Source organism: Aspergillus homomorphus (assembly GCF_003184865.1).
Source record: "Aspergillus homomorphus CBS 101889 unplaced genomic scaffold BO97scaffold_18, whole genome shotgun sequence".
Classification (NCBI taxonomy): Eukaryota; Fungi; Ascomycota; class Eurotiomycetes; order Eurotiales; family Aspergillaceae; genus Aspergillus; species Aspergillus homomorphus.
Window position 1 is genome coordinate 357,996 of NW_020291904.1, and position 26,015 is coordinate 384,010.

At 51.8% G+C, this 26,015-nt stretch overlaps 10 protein-coding genes across 10 annotated transcripts; 5 read left to right on the plus strand and 5 right to left on the minus strand.

Moving 5' to 3' along the window:
- Positions 1 to 1,475: 1,475 nt before the first annotated feature.
- On the plus strand, positions 1,476 to 3,164 carry BO97DRAFT_63631 (AIM24 family protein). Its single transcript, XM_025700955.1, has 6 exons — positions 1,476 to 1,545; positions 1,629 to 1,703; positions 1,768 to 1,785; positions 1,841 to 2,251; positions 2,356 to 2,705; positions 2,829 to 3,164. The coding sequence occupies exons 2-6, from the start codon at positions 1,652 to 1,654 to the stop codon at positions 3,045 to 3,047; spliced, it is 1,050 nt and encodes a 349-aa protein (XP_025551415.1). The 5' UTR covers positions 1,476 to 1,545; positions 1,629 to 1,651; the 3' UTR covers positions 3,048 to 3,164.
- A 683-nt stretch (positions 3,165 to 3,847) lies between these two features.
- Positions 3,848 to 5,186, minus strand: BO97DRAFT_434624 (translation initiation factor eIF2 subunit beta; the record flags this gene model as incomplete). The annotated part of the gene is made up of 4 exons (XM_025697690.1): positions 3,848 to 4,014; positions 4,081 to 4,698; positions 4,804 to 4,921; positions 5,175 to 5,186. 4 exons carry the CDS (start codon positions 5,184 to 5,186, stop codon positions 3,848 to 3,850), a joined length of 915 nt encoding a protein of 304 aa, XP_025551416.1.
- Positions 5,187 to 5,586: 400 nt separating this feature from the next.
- On the plus strand, positions 5,587 to 6,618 carry BO97DRAFT_405608 (uncharacterized protein). Its single transcript, XM_025695227.1, has 2 exons — positions 5,587 to 6,114; positions 6,199 to 6,618. Exons 1-2 carry the CDS (start codon positions 5,844 to 5,846, stop codon positions 6,300 to 6,302), a joined length of 375 nt encoding a protein of 124 aa, XP_025551417.1. The 5' UTR covers positions 5,587 to 5,843; the 3' UTR covers positions 6,303 to 6,618.
- Positions 6,619 to 6,756: 138 nt separating this feature from the next.
- On the minus strand, positions 6,757 to 7,426 carry BO97DRAFT_452149 (uncharacterized protein; the record flags this gene model as incomplete). Its single annotated transcript, XM_025699023.1, has 2 exons — positions 6,757 to 7,215; positions 7,301 to 7,426. The coding sequence occupies 2 exons, from the start codon at positions 7,424 to 7,426 to the stop codon at positions 6,757 to 6,759; spliced, it is 585 nt and encodes a 194-aa protein (XP_025551418.1).
- Positions 7,427 to 9,777: 2,351 nt separating this feature from the next.
- BO97DRAFT_63860 (uncharacterized protein) lies at positions 9,778 to 11,288 on the minus strand. Its single transcript, XM_025700958.1, has one exon. It carries the CDS (start codon positions 11,043 to 11,045, stop codon positions 10,005 to 10,007), a length of 1,041 nt encoding a protein of 346 aa, XP_025551419.1. The 5' UTR covers positions 11,046 to 11,288; the 3' UTR covers positions 9,778 to 10,004.
- A 2,859-nt stretch (positions 11,289 to 14,147) lies between these two features.
- BO97DRAFT_64051 (RNA recognition motif domain-containing protein) lies at positions 14,148 to 15,103 on the minus strand. The gene is made up of 6 exons (XM_025700959.1): positions 14,984 to 15,103; positions 14,851 to 14,923; positions 14,686 to 14,792; positions 14,485 to 14,627; positions 14,394 to 14,426; positions 14,148 to 14,334 (listed from the first exon to the last, which is right to left on the minus strand). Exons 1-6 carry the CDS (start codon positions 15,001 to 15,003, stop codon positions 14,276 to 14,278), a joined length of 435 nt encoding a protein of 144 aa, XP_025551420.1. The 5' UTR covers positions 15,004 to 15,103; the 3' UTR covers positions 14,148 to 14,275.
- Positions 15,104 to 16,764: 1,661 nt separating this feature from the next.
- Positions 16,765 to 17,948, minus strand: BO97DRAFT_345079 (gamma-glutamylcyclotransferase; the record flags this gene model as incomplete). The annotated part of the gene is made up of 5 exons (XM_025691761.1): positions 16,765 to 17,268; positions 17,383 to 17,478; positions 17,624 to 17,673; positions 17,737 to 17,768; positions 17,854 to 17,948. The coding sequence occupies 5 exons, from the start codon at positions 17,946 to 17,948 to the stop codon at positions 16,765 to 16,767; spliced, it is 777 nt and encodes a 258-aa protein (XP_025551421.1).
- Positions 17,949 to 18,919: 971 nt separating this feature from the next.
- On the plus strand, positions 18,920 to 19,979 carry BO97DRAFT_345160 (putative short-chain dehydrogenase/reductase family protein; the record flags this gene model as incomplete). Its single annotated transcript, XM_025691765.1, has 2 exons — positions 18,920 to 19,800; positions 19,856 to 19,979. The coding sequence occupies 2 exons, from the start codon at positions 18,920 to 18,922 to the stop codon at positions 19,977 to 19,979; spliced, it is 1,005 nt and encodes a 334-aa protein (XP_025551422.1).
- Positions 19,980 to 20,351: 372 nt separating this feature from the next.
- On the plus strand, positions 20,352 to 21,908 carry BO97DRAFT_405611 (EF-hand domain-containing protein). The gene is made up of 4 exons (XM_025695228.1): positions 20,352 to 20,761; positions 20,837 to 20,855; positions 20,938 to 21,799; positions 21,879 to 21,908. The coding sequence occupies exons 1-4, from the start codon at positions 20,721 to 20,723 to the stop codon at positions 21,899 to 21,901; spliced, it is 945 nt and encodes a 314-aa protein (XP_025551423.1). The 5' UTR covers positions 20,352 to 20,720; the 3' UTR covers positions 21,902 to 21,908.
- Positions 21,909 to 22,812: 904 nt separating this feature from the next.
- BO97DRAFT_405613 (MDR family MFS transporter) lies at positions 22,813 to 25,368 on the plus strand. The gene is made up of 5 exons (XM_025695229.1): positions 22,813 to 23,487; positions 23,544 to 23,573; positions 23,642 to 23,952; positions 24,022 to 24,143; positions 24,200 to 25,368. Exons 1-5 carry the CDS (start codon positions 23,227 to 23,229, stop codon positions 25,330 to 25,332), a joined length of 1,857 nt encoding a protein of 618 aa, XP_025551424.1. The 5' UTR covers positions 22,813 to 23,226; the 3' UTR covers positions 25,333 to 25,368.
- The last annotated feature ends 647 nt before the right edge of the window (positions 25,369 to 26,015 follow it).

The following is a 26,015-nucleotide window of genomic DNA, read 5'->3' on the forward strand; positions in this document are numbered from 1 at the left end:
GATCAAATGGACCGAAGTCGGTCAAGCATATGGAGCATTGACGCAGAAGGCATTTTTGTTTGCGGCACAATGCAATGCGGATTCAGCAATCCAGGCGCTAATACGGCACGGTGCCGATATTGATGGGCGCGAATATGAGGGCTATTCGGCACTTCTTGAAGCAGTTGCTTCTCAAGATAAGGACGCAACGGAGAGACTGCTTGTCAATGGAGCCAACCCGAACCTGGGGTTGAAAAGAAGCAATGAAGCGCCCTTGTCTATATCGGCCATTCAGGGCGACTTGCCAACAGCTATGGTTCTGCTCAGTCATGGAGCGGAGGTTGACCACCAGGATACCATAGGCTTCACTGCACTGCATAAAGCAGTCATTCATAACCAGTTGGAGATTACACGACTCTTACTCGACAAAGGATGCGATGTGGATGCTGTCACCGCTGATGGTAGGACGCCCCTGCTGTTCGCCGCAGCAGATGACCATGGAGAATGGTGTAAGATCGAATTGCTCCTGAACTATGGGGCAAACGTTAATGCACAAGACGATTTTGGGAATACACCCTTGATGAAAGCAGTGGAGCATGACGCGACCGAGGACATCATTCGCCTGCTGCTTCAGAGATCTGAAATTGGTCTTAAGAATGATAAAGGCTTGACCGTGTCCGACCAGGCCATAGAACAAGGGCGTTCTGACATATTGGCTTTGCTCGAGTCTTCAGCAAGTAATTCAAGACGATGAAGCTTGTGGGTGCTCTCAGCGTATCATCTAGCAGAAGGGAGGAGGGGTAAAGACCTACGTACTTAATCCGCTGACCAACTCATCTCTATAGAGGTTGTTGGAGTCGTTGATTTCTCTGGCACCGATACCCATTATCATTGGGAAATTGAAGAGAAAATCTACCGTACCCATACCCATCCTGAAGGTTGAGAGCCTTGTGGTCTTGGCTCCTGCAGCCAGACACAGGAGGATATCTGCACCTAAGCGGGTGTTCCAAGCGGCCATTCTCCTACACCAATTGCCTGATCCACAGCAACTGGCCGCCTCTGGCAGCATTAATCTTCCTCCAATGTAATACGAAGCCTCCTATTTTCCTGGGCTAGGCGAATGTGGATATGGGCTTCACTCGAAGCGCCCATGCTCTGGCCAATGACGTGTTCCAGCGCTCCGTGCCGCATGGAGGTCAACCAGCCAGATCGTTGGATACGTTCTCTAAGCGCCGACTGGAGATCACCATGCAGTAGTGCTGCTTGGACTGCCACAAGGGCCTCGTCTCAGTCGACCTACTCGTTCATGGCACCGTCTTCCATATCGGTTCATTTAAAGATGCTCCTACTCCTCATTTCCCCTCGTCGCTGTTCCGCAATGTCTGTACCGCATCGACACTGACTTCTTGCTACTAATGTCCTAACAACCCCCTCGTTGTTTCTCTGGCAGAGCAACTCATTGATACACCGTTGTCGCACTCACGATATAATCAGCTAATTATTATTTATATTTACCACATCTCAGCGATTTGGAAGTTTGTCTCGGAGAAAAAGAGAACCCAGATTGTAGGTCAAGCGTCTCAATCCCCACGGTTTACCTTGCCGTACAAATGACTTGTCAGCTAACAATTGGTGCTATTGCTATTAAGCAATTGACTTAATTGCAGCAAGCATGTCTGGACAATTCGCATACCCACCCCCGCCTAGCCAAGGCTCTATTTCCTGTATGTCCGTCGTACTGCAACTCATACTTCGTGGACGGTACTAACCACTCGCTCCGATATGAAGATCCCAGCAACGCACCCAGTATGCCATCCGAACCATGATTGCGATTACTATTCCTAACTTACATTTCCAGCAGTCTACTCCCCGCCGCAGGCTTCCCCGGGCTTTCCACCTCCCAACTTCAGCTTCCCTCCGCCAACCCAGCAGCCTGCGCCTTCAAATGGCGAGAACAAACCTCCTACACCACCAATGAATGAGAAAGCCAACCACGTCGCCGATAACGCCGGAGTATACGGCGCCAACGCAGCCATTCGAAGTTCTTCCGATGGACCGCCGTCAGGCACAACACTCACAAGAGCCCACACGGACATGTCAATCGGCAGCAAGTCCGGCCCATTAGCGTCTGCGAACTTTGTAGGTGCCATGTCCACAGACATGGACGATGTGGGAACCTTCAACGGCGGCAGCTACCGGATCAGCCACCGCGACACCAACAGTCTCTTAACGATCCAGCTAGCTTTCGGATGCCCCCTGCAGGCCCGACCCGGTCAGTCAACCCTTCGCAGAGAATCCTCCATCGCCGCTACCACAGCTTCCCCAACCACTGCCGCAAGACATTGAAACGCAGACTGACATTATATGCTTCTATAGGAATTATGATCGCCATGTCCCCGTCAATCTCCCTCCGAGGCTCGCTCTCCTTCGGATGGATGAAGGCGCTGGCCGGCGGGCAGGTGGCTCGGTCGACGTACACCGGACCCGGCGAGCTTCTCCTGGCGCCGTCCGTGCTGGGCGATATCACCGCGCTCCGTCTGGATGGCACGCAGGAATGGACGGTGGGGCGAGACGCCTTCCTGGCCTCGACGAGCGGCGTCACGAGCGAGTACAAGACCCAAGGCATCATGAAGGGCGTGTTCTCCGGCGAAGGGTTCTTCGTGTACAAGTTCCAGGGCTCCGGGATTCTCTGGATGCAGAGCTTCGGCGCGATCGTCAAGAAAGAGGTATGAACCTTCCGTTCATTTACTCCAAGTCACTCATTGCAGAGATCCCTTGTCCAAGTCATCATTTGAAGAAGAATCCTTTCAACTAACTCCTTCCCTCTTCCCCCTCCCCCCACCATTTAGCTAGCCAAAGACGAGATCTATTTCGTGAACAACGGACACCTGGTGGCGTGGAACTGTCAGTACAAGATCGAGCGCGTCGCCTCCGGAGGCATCATCTCCAACTGGAGCGCCGGAGAGGGCCTGGCCTGTCGGTTCACCGGCCCTGGGTCCGTGTACATGCAGACCCGGAATGTATCTTCCTTCCTGGCACATATCAGTGGCGGGAAAGCTATCAGCTGAGTACATTGTAGTATTCTTGGGACCAAGGTTCTCCTGTCTGTTTAATATTCTTTGTTATATACCTTGTGTTGTGATTTGTTTTGCATCTTTTGTTACCGCAACTAGCACCTGACTGGACTGCATGCACGATGCAATATTCTGAATGTTGGATCAATTCTAGCGCAATTTGACTTGTTGCTTGCTTTTTGTGAATATGCTGTATTTGTTCGGCGAGAAAAGCCTACTGAGAGCGTGATGGTCTCATCTACAAAGAATCGATGCAGTCTGCAAGCTACAGATTATAGGTCATACCGATCCATTCACCTATCATGCCATGCTAAGCGAACTATCCTCAATTTCTCAACACCCCTCCTTGCTTTTCTCTACGGTCCGGAAACCCCTCCATACACCCCCTATCCGGACGTTCAACAGCTTCAAGAAAAGACTGAACGATCATCTCACATAAATCCCCATCATGCACAAATCAACATGATCCTTCATGGGATACATAATCCAAAAAGAGAAAGAAAAAAGGGAAGGAGAAGGAAGTTCTTTGTATACGAGAGAAGATAGAGAAAAGGGAGGTGTGGGAATATGAAATCATAACCATGTCCATCACGAAGTAAAGAGAGGCAATGAAAAAGAGCAAGCGGGGAGAAAAAAGAAGCGGGAGGGGACATGCCACACAAAAACCCATAGATTGCATAAACAAAAGCAAAAACCCTCTTTTCCTCTCTCTTTCTCTCCTTTTCGTGTCTTGTCTCTCCCCGCCTCTCGGGAGAAAAAGAGAAAATATGAATTCCCCCGATTTTTCAAACCGTTTAACCCTGACGCTTTCTGCGGCCGACCTGTCCACGGAAACCGGTCTTGATGGCGGCGACGGAACGACGAGAACCGCAGGAGTTACAGGTGACGAAGTATAGACGGTTCTCACCCTTGTTGAGTTCGGTGTCGGGACTGCGGCAGGTCTTGCAGGTGACGTATTCGACTAGGGAGGAGTTAGTGGGAAATCGAGGCGGTCCAAAAGGGGGACCGAGAAAGACAAAAAGCATACCGATATATCTTCTCAAAACATTCTCAATCTGCTTCTGCTGGAAACGACCCTTGATGACCAGACGACGGGAACCGTCAACACTACCGCTGGTACCCAATTCGGCGAACAGGAACTGCATGACGTGGTCGTCGGATCGCTTCATGCGCTTGCAGATATCGGCGATGTTGGCGAAAATGGTACGACGGTTACCTTCACGCAGACACTGGGGCGGGGGGATCTTGTAGGACTTGGTGCCGCTGGACAGCAGGTCGGGGTGGTGGCTCTGGATAAGGGAGAAGAATCGGGAGACGAGCAGCGAGTAGGGGATGGCTTGCGTCGCGTCGTGAGCCCAGATACCGGTTCCGGCCTCGTGGTCGCCCTCGGGGACTTCATCCTCCTTCTCCTCGCCAGCGCCGGCGTTGGCGCTGACACCGGCCTCGGCCAGCTTGGCCTCGAAGTCGTCGGTGTCGACCTTCTTGGTCTTGGGCTTCTTCTTCTTCTTCAGAGCCGTGGGGTCGAACTCGCCGTCCGCGGCGGCGGCCTCATCGCCTTCGCCGGCTTCCGTGTCCTTGGGCTTCTTGGTCTTCTTCTTCTTCGACAGGCCCTTGAAGAGCTCGGTGACTTCGTCGACGGACTTGTCTGTTCCATAGTAGACAAAGGCGAGGGGTTAGCTTGGGCGATCGAGTAGATTTTTCGGGGGATGAGGTTGACAACTCATCCCCGCCACGGGGGTTCAGAACATACCCTCAGCAGCCTCAACGGGCTTCTCGACCTGAGGGGTCTCTGTGACTTCGCCGTTGGTATCCATGATGACGTCTCCTTCACTGAATGCGACGGACTTGCGTTGCTTGGGTTCGACCTGCTAATCGGGAACCAACCAAACCAACACGTTAGCGGGGCACCGAAATTATAGAATGACAATGAAAATCTCCTGACACCAAAAGTCTCAGGAATAGCACTGCTCGCTGAATACCAGCACCACAAGACCGACAGAAGCAGAGAAAGCGTGCGTTGAGGCAGGCAAGTCGAGGTGGTTTGGACAGCAGCGGGTATGAAGAGGATGAAGAAAATGTGGGAGGGTGATCGGTAAAGGGAAAACGGGCTTTGTGACGTACAGTGTCCGCCATATTGGCTCGGCGCTTGTGATAATTCAAAGGGTTCTCAATCCAACACGGGCAGAACAAGAACCGTCCAAGGGAAAAAATCGAGGGACGGAGAGAACGCTTTTGGTAGAATGATGAGGTCGATCTTCTTGGATTCTCCGTTGAGGTGTTGCTGGTCTGGGTTGTGATCTGATGGCGATTCTGTTATCGCGGGTCATGTCACGTGAGCCCATCCAGTGACTCAAGACTGTATTCACGTTACCGTACTGTCATCTCTCCCCTCCTCAGGCCACAAAAGATGTTGCTGCCTTCCCACTGTTTCTGCCTTACTGCCTTACTGCCTCGCTGCCTCAGTCCTCTGGGTGATTACATCAGACCATCTCCGTCCCGATTCGTCACTGAACAAGAACTACCGTCGCCGAGCTTCAATCCATTCCGTCGCTGTCCTTCAATACCTTCGACCAAGTGGCTTATGCTTAATTCGTTGCTCAAGCGGTAGGCAGGCCACTGCTTGATTTTAAACGCTCCGATTGACATCATTCATTCCATCCCATCACAACAACCACCACCACTACAGCCGGCACAAACATCACCACCACTCCCACTCATCCCCGCATCTCCCTCGCAACGCGTTGAGCTATACCTCCAACAAACTCGATATCTATACAACCCTTCTCAAAAATGTCCGCCTCACCCTCCGCCTCGAACCCATCCCTCACCACATCCGCCTACATGGTCTCCTCGCGCGATCGGTCCTACTCCTCAGCCTCCGACGACGACATCGCCTCCCTCCCCTCCGAATCCACCTCCGCCTCCGACCTCGATACGCTTTCAGATTACTCCGACGCGGAGGAGGAATGGCGCGAGAGTCTTGAGCAGCTAGAGATGCTTTTGACCATGGTGTTTGTTCCGTTCGTGGGAAAATACCTCGGCCGGAAATGCGCTTACTGGAGTATGTTGCTGCCTTATTTCCTTTTTCTCTCTCTCTTCCGCTTCCTTGTAAGATTGAGGGCTCTAACGCTTTACTCTAATACAGGTTGGACGAGATTCATGGAATGGAAGTACCCCGTTGAGGTGGTCGTGAGCAACAAGGCTGCGTTCAAGGGAGCCGGGGCAGTGGGGGCACTTTCCCCTCTGTGATTGAAGTTGTCGTTTTGGGGAAAACATTTACATTCTGGAGTCCTTGTGGGCATTACTCTGGAGGGATTATACCTTGCTGCATCCCAAGTGGGCTCGCGAGCTTGCAATATTGGCAAGTTAGGCAGGCAGGCTTTTGGCAGAGCAACCCCCCCCCCCCTTCAGAATGATTAGAACAGAGGACGTTGGACGTGTGGCGGCCCGGGATGTGGTCACCTGGTATTTTGCGCTCAAAATCTTTTGTGAATAGGATTGTCTTCTGGGACACATTGGTTTGATTTTCGTGTTGAGTTTATAGCATAGCATAATTGTCTTAGAGAGGTATACCCAAATATTAGCCTTAGGGCTTTGTCCAAGTTTGAGCATGCACTGAATCTAGACTCGTGTACAACTTAGACGTCCACATGGACTATAACGGCACTCCACTGCCATCTGGACTTCATAAAGTAACAACAAGTCATGGAGAGTCCACCCTCCTAGAGACAACGAGCTCTACATTCTCTTTCGCCATTTGCTTTCTTTTCTCCCTTCCCTCTGAAGTTCCCGGCTGGATGCCCGCATTCGCCAACGCAGGCTTCGCATAGAAGCACGGGTCACTGTATCCCGGCGTAAGGAAGCGTTCCAGCGGCGTCTCGCGATTTATGCTTTTCTGGTCCATTGCAATTTTGTTCTCAAAGAGCTTCAGTGAACTTGGAAGCTGATTGTTGGCGCTAGAAGCTGATTCGACCTTCGGTGGACAGGTGGAAGCAGTGTAGACTGCTTGAGAGAGCTGCTCCCCCTCTGACGCGATATCATCGCTGGGAGCAGCGTCAGGGTCGGAAAGGGAAAAGCCGAGCTGGGAGTGGAAGACATGAATACGCTCCTCTGCGATGAGAGAGTCGATCCATGAAGGAATGGTTGGGTCCGAGAGGAGATGCTGAGCGGAATGTCAGTGGTGTGGTTATTCTCTAGATGACAGTGGCCTTGTCGTGAAAGGAGATGTGAGGAAAGCGTATACAAACCATCTCGCTGAGCTCTTCGTGAACACAGAGGTTACGCTCTGTCAGCGGTGCTGGAGGTATAGTGCAGGCTGCAGGTGGAGACGCAGCTGGCTCGCGAAGTGACGGGCAGTCTTGCTTGTTGGACATGTTGCGTTTACTTAGTTCTCTGGCTCTTTCCCAGCTCGCTGGATGTGCCTCTTTATACCACCCCAGGCACAGGGCTAACGCTCCTTCTCCAACTCCAACGCAAGCTTGATTCAAAGGAAACCTAGCCAAGCACTTACTAAATCCCAAGGCTAGTTTAAACGAGACCCTTTACGAGACCTTCGAACCACCCTACTGCCGGGGAACTGTACACAGCATGGTGCAGCAAGCCAATGCAACCAGTCAACCTGACAGAACGAATGAGCAGCCATCTACCCCAGTCGACACTTTCAAAGTGATATAGAGGTGAAGGTAATATCATACGACTCCTTCCCCAGTTGGTTTAACTCATCCACGTAGCGTTGAGCTACGCAGCACAGCGGAAGCCTGTCCGCAACCCGCCTCCATGGGCCCGGAAATGCATGGTCCGTATGTACTTGTGCCACATTCTTAGCGTAAAATACTGACTATTGACCCGACAGAACAGGTAAAATGCATAATACGAGTGTGAATGAGGCAATCAGCTCGAAGCCACAATTGTTCTTGCACATACAGGCCTCGTCACGAACGAAAATAGGACTCTTTGCAATCAGACCCAGCGCTTCTCGCCTTCTCCGTCGAGATTAAAGATATCATCAAGAGTCTAAATCAGAGCGAGAATCGCTAGACGCCTTACCACATCTCCTTATCGCGTGCACCAGCTGGACAAGAAAGCAGACCACCCGTTACGCACACACCTTGGCGTACAATCTCCTCGAAAGTACAGAAAGAGCTAGCGAGGCCGGAAGGGCCTATCAGCATCTCATATCGTATGCTTGTAGACTGGAAGCGCTGCATGGGAGACAAATGCACTCCGGGAGCCTTGTCCGAGGCTGGTCCAGGTTCTCGGGTCCGGATCGGCAGCGAATTTACTTTTCCTGTTGCAGCCGAGATGCCAGTTGGGCATTGGTTGCATGCTCCGGAAGACTAAGCTAGATTGCGAGACTGGCGGTGGCTTGTTCGATCCCTCATCGATGGGCTCCCGCTCCTGCTCCGAAGATGTGATGCCACTAACGATCTGAATAGCTTAGAGACAGAGTATCAAGTGACCGCGCCTCCAACAGTATGGCAGCATACACCGAACACATCATTTCAAGCCATACAATACTCCAGTGTGCAGACAATGCCGGAGTCATTAAACGAGCACCTCCTCCCTCGACATACAAGCCCCAGAGACTAAAGAATAGAGGGCAAAACAAACAACCAAGCTACACAACAAACGTCTCCAACGTAGGCTTTAAGTCCAGTCTTTACTGCCGAACAACGTCCCTAGGGTCATCTCCAAAGAATTCAATACAGCCTGATCTCCACCCCGCAAGCCATCCCATCTCATCTCATCCAATCTCCAAAAGAATCAAGTGTAACAAGCAACATACCCGACAGACCGGTTCCTGCAGCCCGTGCGGTTCTTTCCCTCATCCATCCCCTCCTCCTGCGGCAATATTGGTCCCGACAACCTGGTAAGGTCCGCTGCAGCGCGGTCTAGCCCCTGACACCAACGCACAGGACTTCTGCTCTGCTTCCCAGGGCTCTTCCATCCAGTCAATCAACCCAAGGTTTCCCCCGGCCACCCTGCCATGTCACCTCTTCGGCTTGTTGCCTGCTGCCTGGTAGCCTTCTGCCTGATCATGGCCTACTTCGAGTAGATACCCTACGTAGACTGAGCTGCAACTAAAAATCCAACTGCATTGCCCACCCCCTGCTACCCTGCAAGGCGTCGTAATCGGCCAGAGGATCGGACTGATTCTTACTGTAAGCGAACAAGCTCGAGTGGGGAAGGTGGAGGAGTGTGATCCAGTGGTTAATGGAGTACTTACTAGGCTACAAGGCTATCAGTATCCTGGAACTGTCGAGGTTGCATTGGGGTTCCCTATAGCATAGACAGAGGGAGCACCACCGCTAACAATCCTCCGAACGAAACCCTGTCCGCACTAAGCAATGGTGCACGAAAAGCAACATGCGCCCTGTCATAGTCATGGTCATTGCAGTGTCGATCATCGGTCAATCGGTGACGTGGGGCAGGGGCCTCGAGCCTTGAGGAGGTAGGCAGTGCAGCTTGCTCTCCCAGGGGAATGGGTTAGCTAGGATGAGAATTTGAACTCCAGATTGAGATGTTGATGTATCAATCCCCGAAGCCAAGCCCTGTCTACGTGACATGACATCCCGTGACCCCATCCGTGCCCTCGGGACCTGGCAGACCCTTCCTCCCGGGGGTTTGGGGCTGCTCCAGGGCTACGGCCGAAAGTTAGAACCTGGCTAGTTCCACCTTGTCAGAATAGGGTCAGATAGCCTAATTTATCAGCGTTACTCCCTACTCGTATTCTGGTATGATCTTCTTTTCAACTTTGGGTTTGACGTTGAAACTTGACCTTGAAAATTCCAAAACTATTGATACATGATTTTCTCACCTCGGAATATCGTGGCAGGAAAACGAACACATCTTAACCTGGCTCCAACGAAAAAAAAAAAAACAAAATCATCATATCAAAATACCTCATGCAAAGATAACCCAAAGCGCAAAGATGAAATCAAACAGGAACCTTCAATACAGTCTTCTCCGCTGCCAAAAACCTTCGAGATTATTGCCCATCTCCATTTGTCGGCGAACGGGCTCGCATTGCTGGGAGTCAGAGCTTTGGCGCAGCCTACATTCCAGGCAGCCCTCTATATGGGCGAGACCTTGAGCTCGAGTCTGCATTTCTTCATGATCCATAAACAGCTTGCCATGATATCTTGTCTTGATGTGCCCTGACAAATCCGTATCTCCTCCCGCATCGCTTGTAGGGGCGCTCCTCAGAGTATTGTTTGTGTTTTCTGTGTAGTGATAGCATGTTTGCTCTGCAGCCGCCGGCTCGGTGCCCATCTTGTTGAGTCCTTTGCCACAGAGTCCAATGGGATGAATGGGATTCAGTTCTGAAGCTAGGACTGCATCACACGCAGCTTCAAGAGCAGCGCAGTCCACATTGCTGGCACTCAAAACAAATTGGTCATTATCACTCATGTCAACCTCGTTCAATGGGGCACATGTCAAGTACGATTCAGCCTTGCAAGAATCGATGCTGTTAACTTCATCACAGGGGCTTGGTAACGACGCCTCTAGCCTTCCGAGCATGGCCTTGACGTCGTTTTCACAAGACAAGATATGTTCAGATGGTCTAGTCGAGGCGACTAGGTCTCCGGTTACTTCCCGCGATGATATCTGCTGCCGACGTAGGTGGTATTCAGGACGCCTTCGACGATGTCCCGATGAAATTTTAGCCTGAGCTTCAAGAGCTGGCCTCATGTGCTGTTGGCCATTCGCACTCCCTCCCCCTGTCTTTCGCATGTTGTTGAACGGCGCATTCATAGCAGCCTCGGTCGGGACTCGGGATGATAGAGATTTGCGTTTATCAGAAAGTCTGTTGCGTCGCAAGCATTCTGTAAATTTCTTGTGCCGATCCGCGTAAGTTTCCATTTTCCAATTTTCCTCCCTCTTCTTGGATAGCAGTTGTAGATCCTCCAGAGTGCGGCAAAGCTTTTCTTTCTGGGGTTGTTTCATTGAAGTCATTTGTAAACACCCAAGGCTCTCTTGTATAGCCGTCATGGTCAGCGTCTGAAGACAGATTTAAGGTGGTACGTGACGTTCTCGTAGCATTACTCGGAATTATCCCTGTTCCGTCTTCTGTGTTGTGTTGTGACTGATGCTCTGAACAGGTATCAGAGTAGCGCAACACACCCCTCGTACGAGTTCTTGCGATTTGGTCGCTTTGTGAGTTGAGATATGGCTTCAGTTCCCTAGTTGCACGTCGATGAGGGCTCCTTGAAGACTTTCCTAACAGGAAGCTTTCCTCTGAGAACGAATGTGTAGGCACTACGTCATGATTAGCGTTTCGCCTCCACTTATAAAGCTAAGTGAATGTGAATTTGATGAGTACCTCGAGGCTTTATGGGAGCAGATGACCTTCCCTTTTTGAAGATTCCCGGTTCTTGGCAATGATTGAGCTATCATATGACTTAGCATCGCGATAGTTGTAATAGGGAAAGCAGAAGGCCTACCGTCAATCGGTCTTGAGCCACGTTGGGCGCATGATAGTCGAAGGCGATTGCTCGCTTGCGGCGTCTCACAGCTGGATCAGAACCATCCGCCTTGTATACATACTTATCATGCTTGACCTTGTGCCTAGTCTGACGATCATATCTTGATTTGTTGTCTGGGTTTGAGGTTCGTGCAGTAGGTTCCGTAGTTGGGAGATTTAGTATAGGGTGCTCTCCAGCCTCGAACGGAACACCGTCATTATTGTTCTGGGCGAGTGATTGGATATGGGTTTGGAGAGCTACAATGGCAAGATTGCTTTTTAGCTTCATTTTGGCTTGTCAGGAGAGAGGGACTCACTTTCGCGGATGGCGTCTTGATCGGAAAGGACCTGTCTGAGATGGCTAGAAGGGCTCTTATCATCCCCCATGAGCCACTCTTCGACTTTTGACAATCGATCATGATGGAAACTAAGGTTAGGCATGCTTGTCAAGAAGCAGATAGCGAAAGTCAGTCGTTAAGGGGAAGATGGGAAGATGGAAAGAGAGTTGAGGTGATGAGAATGGCTCGAAAGTGGTTAAGCTGTGGAAGTCTGATAGTTGCTTCAGAATGATGTCGGTGACCTCGCACCTTCCTCGATGACTTAAGCTCAAGCAACTGTCATACGTATCCATGATGCGTGTCTTCGCTTGTTACTCAGTTCTTTTTGTTTCAACTCCTGCAATATACTGTAGTTTCCTTCTGGGCAAATGAGAACCGCACCACAGGCGAGGAGCTTGCGAAACTGATAGATAAATTTAGATCGACCATCAAAGAAGCAGAAGGCTCGTACAGCCTGATATGTAGCCAGGTTTAGATAGACTCATTCGACTGGGATGGTTGTGGTAATGGTCTTTATAGGGGGGATAAGGAAGTTCGGCAGTCCATATCAAAGCACCTACAAAGGCAACGCCCATGAATAAGAGAGGGAATAGTCAATCCACAGTGAGACTAAGCTCCACATACGTGCTCATTGACATTGTCAATCACATTGAGACTCTTTTGCTCGTGATTTGGCCTTTCCTTATTCTGTTATCATGTACTGCAAACGACTGTTCTTTCCTCTTCCCATGCTATTTCCCCTTCCCTCTCTCATTTCTTCCCTCTCCTTTCTTTCTTACCTTTGCTTCTTACCTTTGCTTCTTACTTTCTTACTTTACTTCTCACCTCTTACTTCCTACCTTAACTTCTTACCTACCTACCCCCTCCTCACCTCCCTCTCTCTGACCTTACCCTTCAGAATGCGGCCCTCGCAACTCCTTAATTTACTTTACTTTTCTCCTTCAATCCAACCCATTTACCCTAAGTTCCTGATCCAAGACAGTGTAATAGTTAAAGTCAGCAACAGAAAACAAAGAAAAGATGAACAATATTCTATACAACTGCGACTCAGGCTGATCTAATATCTACTAAGATATCTGCCCAGGTCGATAGTCCATGAATCCAAACATTCTTCTTCCTAGCATCCATTTCATAAAATTACGCATCCTGCTATTAAGTAGTATCGTACAAAGCCTCTGAGATGTAAGCAAGATGCGATCCTCATACCGTAGACACCGGCATATTAATTCCGAAGAGAACCAAGGGACGGTACTTGATCCATAATTAGAAGTATGGAATGGCTGCAGTGGTTCTCAACCACTAGCCTCATTCCAACTTGAGATGTGCAAAATACAAACTCCCGGCACAAGAGTATACCTAAACGATTGTCTAAGAAGAGCATATGAGTAAACTCAATCAACGCTACAGAGCATGATCATACTGCATGCAAAGACCCTATGGGCAGTTATTGATGCAAAGCTCTAGAAAGCTGTGGTTACAGCTCAGATTAGTGAAAAATTGATATATGTATGTGTATTGATGGCCTTGGATGAGAGCCCAATGCATGGACTTATAACCATCTAAAGATGTGAATTGCATAGTGGTTGAGGACTTGATAGTGGCACGCGCATTGGAGGTTGAGGACTTGAGCAGGAATTTTCTGTCCTTTGCCCAGCTTCCTCTATCCCGCGTTGCAATGCCACTGAACCAAGATCACGTCCATCACTATGACTATAACTGGCCTGTGTGGCTAGTACGTCCAGCCCAGCTGAGCGGAACCGTGGACAATACCTGCGGGCGTGTGCATCGAGCCCTGCATGGTCGCGCCCGGACCTGGTTAGCATCTTCTTTGCGTCTATCATATGGTCTGGTGTCGCTTCACGTTACTGTACCTTCCTCTGGGCCTAGACTATGATTGTAGCTTTGGGGGGAATCTCGCCCCCTAGCTTGGTCATTCTTGGAGCAAGCGTCCACTTCTGGCTCTATGGCCCCTATCTGCTCGACTATTGAGCTGAAGGTTGTTCCAAACCATAGACCTAGATGCCGAACAGGCGTTTATGAAGAGCACAACAACAATTCTGCAATTTCTCACGATCGGCTCAGAAAACATCAAGTTCCCATAATGGCCAGGTTACATAGATTGGAGAAATCAATCGCGAAGGGGTGGGATGGGGGAGCGAGTTGAGAGAGAGAGACAGCCAGGCAATACAGAAATTTGAAGCTCGGAGAAAGAGGCAAGGGCAAGGGCAGTGATCGTTCCAGTCATTCTTGGGTAACCGCCACAAAAGATTCGGGACTTCGTTCCTTCGTATTCACATCTCTGCCTGGATGAGGACTAATGAAAGGCCCACAAGCAGGGTTTGCATGAAATAAACAGTCAGGGGAGAAGGAGGGAGAGTGCAAGACAGGTTCTGGGGTTCGACATGCACACACGCACGCACTTAAGCATCGGCCTGGTTCGGGTCGTATGACTGCTGTTGCTGGTTGGGGCTACGCCAGTCTGAGAACCTCGGTATCAGCGAGACTGAGATGCGGAATCAAGGAGAGTTCAAGACTTACTACCACCGCCACCACCGTAGCCACCGCCACCACCTGCGTCTGTGTTAGTTGATAGTCCAAAGTCATCTGGAGCGTAGAGCGGACGACGTACCGTATCCACCACGGTAACCTCCGTTACCTCCTTCACGTTGGTTGTAGCCGCCGCGGCCGTGGAAACCGCCACCACCACCGCCTCCGACGTTACCGCGGGGCCGCTCCGAAGCCTTGTCGACCCGGATAATACGGCCATCGAATCTGTTCGGGTAAGCACTGGCTCAACGCAGAGCAAGGACAAAAGAAACAAGCTACTGACTCCTGGTTGTTCATGGCGTCCATCGCCTTGTCGGCATCCTCCTCGTTCGCGAATCGGACGAACCCAAAGCCACGACTACGGAGAGTATCGTGGTCCTTGACAACGACCTAAAACGGGTTAATGAGTCGATGCGGCCGACAGGCGCGCAAAAGGAGGGGGACTAACAGCTTCCTCGACGGTTCCGTAGTTCTGGAATCCTTCGCGAAGGGTCGTATCAGTGGTGTGCCAGGCCAGGCCACTACATTGTGTTAGTTCAGGTTGAGATGAGTGGTTGGTGAATCGAATGGATAAAACTGACCCAACGAAAAGCTTAGACATCTTGATGAGTGAGAAGTAGAGTTCTAGAGAGAGATTTCGAGCGGTTAGTCCCAAGGGATCGGAGCGCTGAGGTTTAGCAAAGAACAGTGGCGCTTGGGACGTCGTTCACGTTGCTGGCGCAGCACAGAGGGTTGAAAAGAGAGAATGAAAAGTCAAGTAGAAGCTGAATGATTCAGAAGAAATATTGAATAGTGGGAGAGAATGTTTGTGACAGTGGCCTTCTGTGAGAGGAAACCCTGCAGAAGATCCCCCTCCAACCGGTCTGGCCAGATAGGACAACTGCCGACAGTCCCACCGAGCAGATTCTCCAGGATTTTCTGTTCCAGTGGCCAGATAAGAGAAGGAGACACGTACCTTTGCAAAACTACTCGTCTGTTGATCCTAGATGGGAAGGGATGCAAAAATGGGGGAAGATGAGGGGTTTGCTTCTGGCGAAAGGATTGCGGTCAGCGAAGTGGGCAGATGCAGCAAGTGGGAGTAGTAAAGAGAGTGAGAGGAAAGAGGACGGACAACGCGGCTGGTAAAGCGGGGGGGGAGGGGAGGGGAGGAAAGGGCAGGCTGAGCAAAAGTCTGAGTAGTCTGACGCCGCCGCAGAAATGGTCAAAAAGCAAAGCAATGTTTGTCTCTTTTAGTATTTTACCTATTTTATTTTGGTGGTGGTAGTAGTGGTGTTAATAATATGCAAGTGGTCCAGAAGTGGCCGGGGGGGGGGGGGGGGAGGGAAGGGGGAGGGGCAATAGTGGTAGTGGTTAGTACAGTAGTAGTTAGGAATAGTGATGACTGACTGTGACTGATTCACTGAGTGACTGAATAATGACCGAGCGTGGGTGATGGAGACAAGAAAGAGACGTAACGGACTCCGACTGAGAAAGGAGGAGTTGAATGAGGGGGGCAAAAGGCGCGAACCTATGGGATCGCAGACGCTAACAAATTCATCAACGGCACACTTCCCTTCCCCTCATTGGTACCTGAGAGGAGGGGCTAAATTTCCATGGCAGAGTCAGTAAAAGATGGAATATGTCTGCCAAAGGACCTTTGGGGCGAGTTGACAGTCGTGGGAATTGTCTTGTCTACGAATCGCGACTTCTCAGGGTTGGTGATGCTTTCACCCAACAGGAAGCATTCTTCATCCTGGAACTGTGGATTTGAGAGGAGTAGGGCAGGAGCAATCAATCCGTCAATCAGCATCAATACATGACTCGAATGAAACAAGGGAGCAGCTGAGCCATGCCTCTTTAGCCTCAACTGATTGCAGACTGATCGGCCGGTCTCTGGCTGCAAATCTGCACTGCATTTCTTTCACTGATTCCAACAAAACAAGGGCATGACGGTCGATCTTGCAGGATTCCTTGGCTGTGAGGGCTAGTCTACCTGCATACATCACATCCCAACGCCTGACAGTTAGCCCAATGATGTATCAGAATTGGCAAATTCTTGCACCACATCTTCCAGGCTTGTCTGATGGTACGGGAAAATCTCTCTTCTCCAGGTTAGCAGCCGCTTACATACTGTCAGACTAGCGGAGTTGCAGCTAGCGGGCAGAAGCACCTTACCCTCCCTCCATACTAGGACTCTACAACTCTTCATGCGCCCTCCAAATCCCCATCGCACCTTCAAGGAAGTACAATCTCTAAGTTGATCTATCTATCACACGCCAACAGCTCGCTGACAGGATCGCGCGCAGCAGCGACAGCGACAGCGACAGCGACAACGGACAACAACACAAGCGGAATGGGCCTGGCCTATTCAACCGGTGAAGCCTTACTGAGCCTCCGCGCCTGATGCATGGAGTGCTTCCTCTATATCCCGTTCCGCCTTTGCCTCTTCTGCCGCCGATTCTTCCACACTTTCGATGGCCTTCACTCGCCGCACCAGATCCGTGACGTGCACATCGGCACTCCCCAGCCCGAGTCCGTCCAGCGACTTTTCCAGAAGATACAGGTACTCGGTGTTCTTACCACTCTGTCCCTGACTGCGACTAATCACCTCTGCCACGTCTTGCTGTTCTCGTCGGGCGGGATCGCGCAGAAACTGAGGGTTGGTTGGCTGACCGATGTACACCATACAGACGATCGGAAATGCCGTAGAGTCCTCCGCATTCGGGCCCTTGGAGGTGTCGACGGGGTGAAAGGGGGTGTAGTGAACAGTGTAACCATCGATCTCTCGGACATCAAGATAATCATGCACCTCCTCAGCATGGGAGGCAGGAATATGATATGCAGCGCCCCAGACCGTGGCTGTGGGGGAGATTTCCAGGTGCGCCAGCTGTTTTAAAACTGTGAGTAACCCGCCTTAATTCGATGAGGTTGTTTGATGGTGGGAAGAATCTAGTGATGCAGCTGCCCAAATGTGGACACCAGACATAATGGAGAGGCATACCGGATCATCCAGCGTTTCCCAGAATTCCCGTTCGATCACAGTCACAACTCGCCCAGGGTTCTCTGAAGTGCCCCGATGGTCGGTACTAGATAGTACCTGTCAGTCCTGACATACCATGTTCGGCGAACGAACAGCCCGACGTACCTAGCCTAAAAGACATGGCTAGTCAGCTCAGCTGCTTACTGACAAGCACACTCGTCATAGGAGACATTTTCGAAGCAGAAGAGATAGATCAACGAACCTGCCAGAAGCGCCGTACGTAGCCATTGATGTAGCCGGGAACCCGTTGGTCTAGCAAACATCAGCCCATCTGCACTCTGCACTTGGGTTCAGATCAGGAGATGTTCAGCTTACCGTAATGCGGCGGTGGCTTCCAGATCAAACTCCTGCTTTGCATCAGCCACTGGTCGTTCAGCTCAGGGATCATCCTGCCGCGGCCCAGCAGTCCCGACAGTAATCGGTTAGGCTTACCCGTATCCGAACACCCAGAGGTCGCCTTTAGGGAAGTAGTTGCGCCACGTCCGACCGTCTGTGGGAGTCTCGCTCCCTTGCTCAGCCGAGCCCATCTCCGATGCTTCAGCCTGGATTAGAGTCAACAAATGTGGCTCGGGTAGTTTTCTTGGCACGGCCGTACGATAGGTGATTGACTCGCCTATACAATATGGCTGTAAAAATAATGAGGGCGTTTGAATAATAGGGAACAGGAAGAGATGTAGGGATGAACTATGGATATGAAGAGAAGGAGGTATAGTCCAAATCTGAGCAACTCTCCAACTTCCAAGTCGACGACTCACTCGGTTCTTTCCAGAAACTACTTATGAGGCAGACAGGCACCTACCACGATGGTTGTAACAAGCCCAGCTAACCAACTAAATAAGCTACGATGAGATATCACCGCCGCTTGATGTTCCGCATGTTTGCACTGTTTGTCAGATTCCCAGTGCATGACTTCAAATCATACCTGAATCTCGCCATCTGGCAGCATTATCCCATGAGACACTGAGTGATCTGGAAATGATGCGACCATAGGCGAATACTTAGAGATCATCTCATTAGCTCATGGCCCAATCTTACGGGAGCAGTTTCCGGCTTAGACTGTACCCCTTCTACATGGATTCCTGCAGAGCCTCAAAAGCAAGGCAGCCGACCGCCCAAATTCCCAGGGCGGATCTCAGGTGCAGAAACCCCGCTTAGACCACCCTTGCTCGGACTTCGCTGCAGAACTTGCGCGCGCCCTCGCTCGTATTCGTTCCCTGCTCCAGTGCGCCCCCATCACTTGTTCGTCTCGGGGGAGACTCAGCGGGGCGGCCCAGACGCCGGACCTGGCTCTAGCGATACGCTAATCTCAGCTGGCAGCTACCAAAAATTCCAATTGTCGAGGCTAATCACTAGCTTCGAGACCGCTGCTTCCTGAGAAGCTCTGTTTGAAACTGTTCAATGCGGATTCACCTATCCCTGCTTCTCCTTCACGATTTCCTTTTCCGTTCGTATGATGTCGACCCCGATGCTTATACTATTGTGTGTCTTCACAGTCATCATGGCAGGGATACTTCGTCTGCGTCGGTCGCGACGCAATATCCCGGTTGATCCTAGTGGAGTGTCGTTCGCAGGGAAGACAGTGGTCTTGACTGGCGCAACCTCCGGGCTGGGGTTCGAGGCGGCCATCAAACTACTCAGCCTGGGTGTCGAGTCACTCATCATCAGCAGCCGTGACTTGCACAAAGGCGAAGCGGCCAAGGAGGAGCTTGAACGGCGCACCAACAGGCCGGGCGTGGTGCAAGTATGGCCGTTAGAGATGAACAGCTTCCAGAGCGTCAAGAGCTTCGCGGAGCGTGTGAACGAGGAAGTACAACGGTTGGACATTGCAATACTCAACGCGGGCTTATGGAATAGAGACTTCACCGTCTCGCCGGAAGGATGGGAGGAGACAATGCAGGTCAACACACTCTCTACATCCTTCTTGGCCATCCTTCTCCTCCCTAAACTGCGGAGCAGTTCGACGCCAGCGCAACCGACACATCTCACGATCGTCTCCAGTCAACAGTTCGTTCGGGTCAAAGCGCAGAGCCTCCGGTCGGAAGAGCCGTTACTCAAGCACTTGAACGATCCCCGCCATTTCATAGGTCGCCGACAGTACGGGATCTCCAAGCTTCTCTTGGAGTATATGCTCAAGACGATCGCTGGGATGGTCCGCAGGGCGGACGGAACGGTGCCTGTGATCGTTAACTCTGTGAGTCCTGGCTTTTGTGCCTCGTCACTCGGACGGCAGTATCGTAGATTTTACGAGCGATGGCTGTCTTGGCTGGCGTATAAACTCTTTGCGCGCACAGCTGAGCAAGGCAGCCGATCGCTGGTAAGTGCGACCTATCAAGGGGTGGAGTCTCATGGCAAGTGCTGGAGAAACGACGGATATCTCGAGTGAGTCGGCTCGTAACCCGTTCCGCGGTTGGAAGTGTCGATTAACAAAGAACAGTGAATCGATCGCATTAACGACCGGAGCGGAAGGACAACGGTTTCGGAATCTTGCTTGGAATGAGATCGTGTCTATTTTGAATGAACAAGAGGAGGGTCTGGAGCGGTTGATCGAGGGTTCGTGACGGCGCCTAGAATCCCCCGGTCTTGTGGCCCTTGCGAATGACATTGCGAGGCTGACACACAGACACGAAGACTAAGTTAATCCGAACCACTGGCTCTTAGCACATCCGCTCAGCGGTTCAATCCCGGTTGTATAGTACTTAGCAGTACTTAGCAGTAGGACAGATGTCTCTTTCGCGTGGGATCCACCACGAATTGGAAAGGAACCCGTGGGCCAACCGCCTCCAAAATAAGCTGTGTCGGATATAGGGCTGAGGTTCTTTCTGTCGGTTTTGTCTGCCTTCTTTCCGCGCGCTGTTCAACCTTTGCCCCGCCGGTAAGAAGACACAGGCTGAGCCAATGATTCTGGCTTGCACAGAAGGCAAGAGATTGGATCCCGATTCACTTTGAAGTGATTGACAGATCATGTGCGCCCTTTGAACGGACTTCCTACCAGGTCTTCTGCCCCCTTTTATGGTTGAATCCGTCGGCGACTCCTGCTGAACCGCCGCCCCACGGCTCCGCTCTGCAGGTCCGCAAAAACGAATCTGGTCGCTAACAACTAACTGGATGGCCGAAGCCTAATAATTCCTTCGTCTCCCCGACCTCCTTTCTACCTTTGCTTCTTCTCCCAAAACCCCTGCGACTTCAGGCCTCTATTCCTCCTCCTTCGGTTGGGAACGTTTAATTTGGACCCAGGCTGCGTGTTCGCTGCCTGTCGCTTTGGATTGCGCCCGCAGTCTCTTACGTCAGTCTTTGCCGCCATGGCATACAATCAGTCCTACAATCCAGATGCGCTGCCCGCGTGAGTCGTGAATCCAGTTGAGCCCAGCGGAAACATTGAGCAAGCGTCGCTAATACATGAGGATGATGGGCACAGGCACGCAGAACCAGAACAGGTACGCAGGAACCCGAAAACGCTGCAGGTTGAGCTGGTTGTTCCTTTACCCCGCAGCTTCTAAACTTTGGCGACGACAACAGGTCGCGCAGATGCTGGGGGCCATGCAAACGAGCAGCTCGAGTCACCAACGACCGCCTCGCCGGCCGTCTAATAATTCCTCCAGCGGCGTGCCTCCTCGAGTCCCAGTATCCGGAGCGCCGAGCGCCAACCCGCAACGCTACCCAGCGCCTGGCCAACAGGTGCATCCCGGCGGCCGATCGCCCGCGACCGTTCCTGTTCAACAACGGCCTCACCCACTACACCCCTCGCCTCCTCCCCAGAACTACGGCTTTGGCCCTCCTCCCTCGCAGCCCGTGCGCAATCGCCCGCCCCCGTCGTCGCGTCCACCGCAATCCCCACACCCTCCTCCACTATCGGTCCCCGACGATGACCCACAGCAGCTGTTCCCCCTGTTCCGCGCCGCCAACTCGTCTCACTCGGGGGCGCTGACCGAGCTAGAACTGGGCTCCGCCCTGGTGAACGGCGACTACACCTCGTTCCACCCGAAGACCGTCAAGATGATGATCCGCATGTTCGACCGGAACAGCAGCGGGACCATCTCGTTTGACGAGTTCGTCTCCCTGTGGCGGTATCTGGCGGCGTGGCGCGAGCTGTTCGATCGGTTCGACGTGGACCGGAGCGGACGCATCAGCCTGCCGGAGTTCGAGAACGCCCTGGTCGCCTTTGGCTACCGTCTCAGTCCGGGCTTTGTGCAGGTCATGTTTATCACCTTCGAGAGCAAAGGGCGGCAGATGAACGGACATACGTACGGGAAGCATGGCATGAGTTTTGACCTGTTCGTGCAGGCGTGCATTAGTCTGCGACGCATGACCGACGTATTCAAACGATATGACGACGATCGGGATGGCTATATTACGGTGAGCTTCGAGGAATTTTTGACAGGTGAGCCCCGGCTGTTTGGCTTTTTGTTTCTAAGGCAGCACCGACAGATTGCTAATGTGTGATATGATGTGGCCTGCAGAAATTCTGCAGTTGCAGGATTAAGTAGCCGGAGGTGTGGATTGATTACACCCATTTCTTCATGATGTGTCATTGTGTACATAATATACCCTATTGATTTCTCATCCAATGGCATACATGATCAAGAGCTGGGTAAATTTGGTAGAGAGTGCAAAGAAAACATGAAATGAATCCAGTCCAAAAGCATCTTCAAAGTGATTGAAGAACTACTCAGCTGTACTATTCGTTCAAAGTTCACTATGCACCTGCCTTAAACCGAAGGCGGTGAATGGATTTCCCATGGCTCTCGGTGTCGGCCTCGCGCTCGCCCGACAGTCATGGATCGGACCGAGACGTAGAGAATGCGGTGTGCATCTTTCTTACAGTTAGTACTCTTGTTGGGCAGGCATACAGTTTCGTCCTTTCTCATCTCTCCATATTACTTCCTGTACAGTATATGACAAACAAATCCTTCCAAGTGTCTTTTTCTCCTCGATGCATCAGAAAAGCTCGGCAGCGCGCGGGAAAAGTCCGACAGTCCGAAGGGATGAAGGATGAATCACTTTGTCTCTCGCCCTCGTGGGATTGCAATTCTCCGTCCGCCCTGCAGCTGACTGTTTTTTTTTCTCCTTATACTTACTATAGTAGTCTTGGGTGGATCCAACGGTAGACAGTCTTTGTATATGAGATGATCCACGTCCCACCCAGCAGTCCAGGGACCGACCTCTCTTGTTTGTCAAGAAAAGGAAAGGGAAAAAAGAAAAGAAAAAAAGGCGCGGAAGGGCCGCTCCAGATCCAGAACCTTTTTTTATTACTTATTCAGGGAATTTCTGACCCCATTTTCGGCGCGAGGGCCACAATCCCGACCTTATCTCCGAAGCTTTTTTCGAAGAAGCGAAATCGAAGTCGAAGTCGAAGAATAACCAACAACTCAAAAAGCAAAACCTCCCCGATCGGTAGCTTAGCTTTTGGAGCTAACCTATCTTAACGCTGAGCAACCTTTTGCCTGTCTCATCATCTCGTTGTTTGCGCACGCGCGCCACCGTTCCAGAAAAGACTGGAAAACTGTGAGCTCCCGCCGATCCCAAGGTTTTGCTGCAACCGTCGTCGGCGTTCGCCCGCCACCGTCAGTCAGTCAGTCAAAACACTAAAGGGAAAACAAGCCGGTTTGGTTTGCTTTTCGGTCTCTGTCCTACAATATTCTCTTCTCTCTTTTTTCCCCTCTTGCTCCAACTCTTAGGCTTGCTTCCCTGTCAGCCTTTTCGTCAAATCGGTGACGGAAAGTCATGACGGATCATCATCATCGTCATCAACACTCTCCTCACTGTGAGGACACTCCCCTGGATAAGCGGCTGACTATCGCGGAGAGCATGTCGCCATCATCCGAGGCAAGCTCCTCTCCCTACAGAGCTGGGTCGGAGAAGCCTGACGCTGTGCGGTCCCCGTCCCGGGCTTCAGATGAACAAGGACAACTTCCCATCGAAACAGAGAAAGGCAATGATGCCACGCTAGAGGATGAGACCGCTGCCGCTGCTGCTGCTGGCGCTGGTACCGCACCGCTGGATCGGGTGCCGTCTCAAGCGCAGAAACTGGGCAAGAAGAAGATCTTGGTGGTGATGACCGCTCTCTGTGTATGTTCTTTTCTCCACCTCTGCTTCTCGGGACAGCACGCTAATGACTTTTATAGTTGGCTTTGTTCTTGGCAGCTCTAGATATGGTAAGTTTTTGTTAGAGGTGTCGGATCGATCGTCTCGTCGTCCACTGACTCCTGGCCTCCTCTTCTAGACAATCGTCTCGACAGCACTACCGACTATCGCTAATCACTTCCATGCATCCGAGGGTGGGTACTCATGGATTGCATCCTCATACATGCTGGCCAACGCGGCCTGTGTCCCCCTCTGGGGTAAGATCAGTGACGTCTGGGGACGTAAGAAGATCATTTTGATTGCCAACTTTCTGTTCCTGGTGGGCAGTTTGATCTGCGCGTTGGCTGTGAACCTCCCCATGATCATTGCCGGCCGAGCGATTCAGGGAGCCGGCGGCGGTGGTATCATTGTTCTAGCGAACATCTGCGTGACCGATCTGTTCAGTGTCCGGTTAGTACTTTGCATCGAGCTGCCAGCATTCCCCCGCAAAGCTCAGAGCTGACTCGACACGTATCGCAGGGAACGCCCAATGTACTACGGCATTTTCGGCTCGACCTGGGCCATTGCCGGCGCCCTGGGCCCCATCATCGGCGGCGCCTTCACCACCAGCGTGACCTGGCGGTGGTGCTTCTACATCAACCGTACGTCTAGCGACTCCCAAACCACACTTACACCCACCCCCTAACAAGTGACCTAGTCCCCATCGGCGGCTTCTCATTCGCCATCCTCATATTCTTCCTCAAGATCGAAGCCAGCAAAGTGCCGCTGCTAGCGGGACTCCGATCGATCGACTGGCCCGGCACGTTCCTGATGATCGGCGGCACGCTGATGTTCCTATTCGGGCTTGAATTCGGCGGAGTGAGCTACCCCTGGGCGTCGGCGACTGTGATCTGCCTGATCATCTTCGGGCTAGTAACATGGGTGATCGCGTTCCTGAACGAGTGGAAGATCGCGCGGTACCCGGTGATCCCGATCCGACTCTTCAACAACATCCACAACGTGCTCATGCTCCTGATCAACTTCTGCCACAGCTTCGTCTTCATCTCCGGCTCGTACTACCTCCCGCTGTACTTCCAAACGGTGCTCCTCGCCTCCCCGATCCTCAGCGGCGTCTACGTCCTCCCCACAGTCCTCAGCCTCTCGATCTTCTCCGCCGCGACGGGCATCGTCATCAAAAAGACCGGCCGATACCGCGAACTAATCATCTTCGGCCTGCTGCTCATGACCATCGGCTACGGACTCTTCATCGACCTCAAACCCTACGCCAGCTGGCCCCGGATAATCATCTACCAGATCATCGGCGGCATAGGCACGGGCCCACTCTTCCAGTCCCCGCTGGTCGCACTCCAAGCAAACATCCACGTAAGCGACATGGCCGCAGGGACCGCAACCTTCGGGTTCATGCGGCAGGTGTCTGCCGCGATCTCCATCGTGCTAGGCACCGTGATCTACCAGAACGTGTTCGCAGCGCACATGCCGCAGATCACCGCCGCCGTCGGGCCGGACACCGCGCACGCCATCGCGTCATCCTTCAGCGGCTCCCAGGGCGATCTGCTCCGCGCTCTGCCCGAAACCCAGCGCCAGGTCGTGCTGGAGGCCTACACGACGGCCTTCAGCCGCATGTGGATCTTCTACTGCGCGATCGCCGCCCTCGGCCTGGCGCTTAGTCTGCTCGTTCGCCCCGTTACGCTTAGTAAGGCGCATACGTTTGCGAAGACCGGCCTCGATGAGCAGGAGAAGGCCCGCAGGGCGGTTCTGGAGGCCGGCGGTAAGCAGCCGCAGCCGCAGCAGCAGCACCGTTCGGAGGATAAGGCTGCTGAGGCGGTATAGCCTTTCTCCATTTTTTTTTTTTTGTTCCTGTTGGTTAAATTGATTATATTTCTGGGGGGTGGTTGGTATATAGGTGGTGCATGCAGCATATATTATGTTCTTAATGTCTACATAGTTTTCTCTCCTCTCCTCTCTTTGAACGTGGCCGAGAAGCGTTTCTTCGGGTAGAGCATGGTCTTCGCCCCATTGCATTACATGAGTTCAGAAGTAGAAGCGCATTGGATGGTTATTTGCCACTACACAAATGAATGAGTCACGGAGTCGGGATAATGCATCAAGCGAGTTAAATTATTTCATTTCAGGTTTCACCTAAGTACCTAATCAAACAATCCCAACCAATCCTGTTAGACACCTTTTATATACATTCTTTAAAGAGAAAGAGAAAGAGAGAGAAGAGAAGGAGAGAATAAATCAGACAGAAAAGAAAACAAGGACAAGATTACGACAAGACAAAACTCAGCCACCCGGACAGGACACCGTCACCGTCACCGTCACCTTCTCCGGCAGTGAACCTCCTATGGGGAAAAAACACGGAAGATTAGAGTAGGGAAGAGTAAGAGATGGAGGAACACGGTGGGTTTTCTCCCCCTTCAAGAATCACCCAATGAGAGATAAAAGGGGTTGTAGAGTAGAGGTACGAGCCTCCGGAAGCAAAGCAGACCCACCCATTTATAAACTAGGCA

What these genes read in the sequence shown, in the direction of transcription:
- BO97DRAFT_63631 (XM_025700955.1), top strand. Translation starts at nt 1,652, where the DNA reads ATGTCTGGACAATTCGCATACCCACCCCCGCCTAGCCAAGGCTCTATT. An exon ending in CCCCCTGCAGGCCCGACCCG is followed by an intron (nt 2,252 to 2,355) that starts GTCAGTCAACCC and finishes ATGCTTCTATAG; the next exon opens with GAATTATGATCGCCATGTCC. An exon ending in GCGCGATCGTCAAGAAAGAG is followed by an intron (nt 2,706 to 2,828) that starts GTATGAACCTTC and finishes CCCACCATTTAG; the next exon opens with CTAGCCAAAGACGAGATCTA.
- BO97DRAFT_405608 (XM_025695227.1), top strand. Translation starts at nt 5,844, where the DNA reads ATGTCCGCCTCACCCTCCGCCTCGAACCCATCCCTCACCACATCCGCC. An exon ending in CCGGAAATGCGCTTACTGGA is followed by an intron (nt 6,115 to 6,198) that starts GTATGTTGCTGC and finishes ACTCTAATACAG; the next exon opens with GTTGGACGAGATTCATGGAA.
- BO97DRAFT_63860 (XM_025700958.1), bottom strand. Translation starts at nt 11,045, where the DNA reads ATGACGGCTATACAAGAGAGCCTTGGGTGTTTACAAATGACTTCAATG.
- BO97DRAFT_64051 (XM_025700959.1), bottom strand. Translation starts at nt 15,003, where the DNA reads ATGTCTAAGCTTTTCGTTGG. An exon ending in AGGTTACCGTGGTGGATACG is followed by an intron (nt 14,427 to 14,484) that starts GTACGTCGTCCG and finishes ACACAGACGCAG; the next exon opens with GTGGTGGCGGTGGCTACGGT. An exon ending in CTACGGTGGTGGCGGTGGTA is followed by an intron (nt 14,335 to 14,393) that starts GTAAGTCTTGAA and finishes CGAGGTTCTCAG; the next exon opens with ACTGGCGTAGCCCCAACCAG.
- BO97DRAFT_405611 (XM_025695228.1), top strand. Translation starts at nt 20,721, where the DNA reads ATGGCATACAATCAGTCCTACAATCCAGATGCGCTGCCCGC. An exon ending in CTTCGAGGAATTTTTGACAG is followed by an intron (nt 21,800 to 21,878) that starts GTGAGCCCCGGC and finishes TGTGGCCTGCAG; the next exon opens with AAATTCTGCAGTTGCAGGAT.
- BO97DRAFT_405613 (XM_025695229.1), top strand. Translation starts at nt 23,227, where the DNA reads ATGTCGCCATCATCCGAGGCAAGCTCCTCTCCCTACAGAGCTGGGTCG. An exon ending in TGGTGATGACCGCTCTCTGT is followed by an intron (nt 23,488 to 23,543) that starts GTATGTTCTTTT and finishes TGACTTTTATAG; the next exon opens with TTGGCTTTGTTCTTGGCAGC. An exon ending in TCTTGGCAGCTCTAGATATG is followed by an intron (nt 23,574 to 23,641) that starts GTAAGTTTTTGT and finishes CTCCTCTTCTAG; the next exon opens with ACAATCGTCTCGACAGCACT.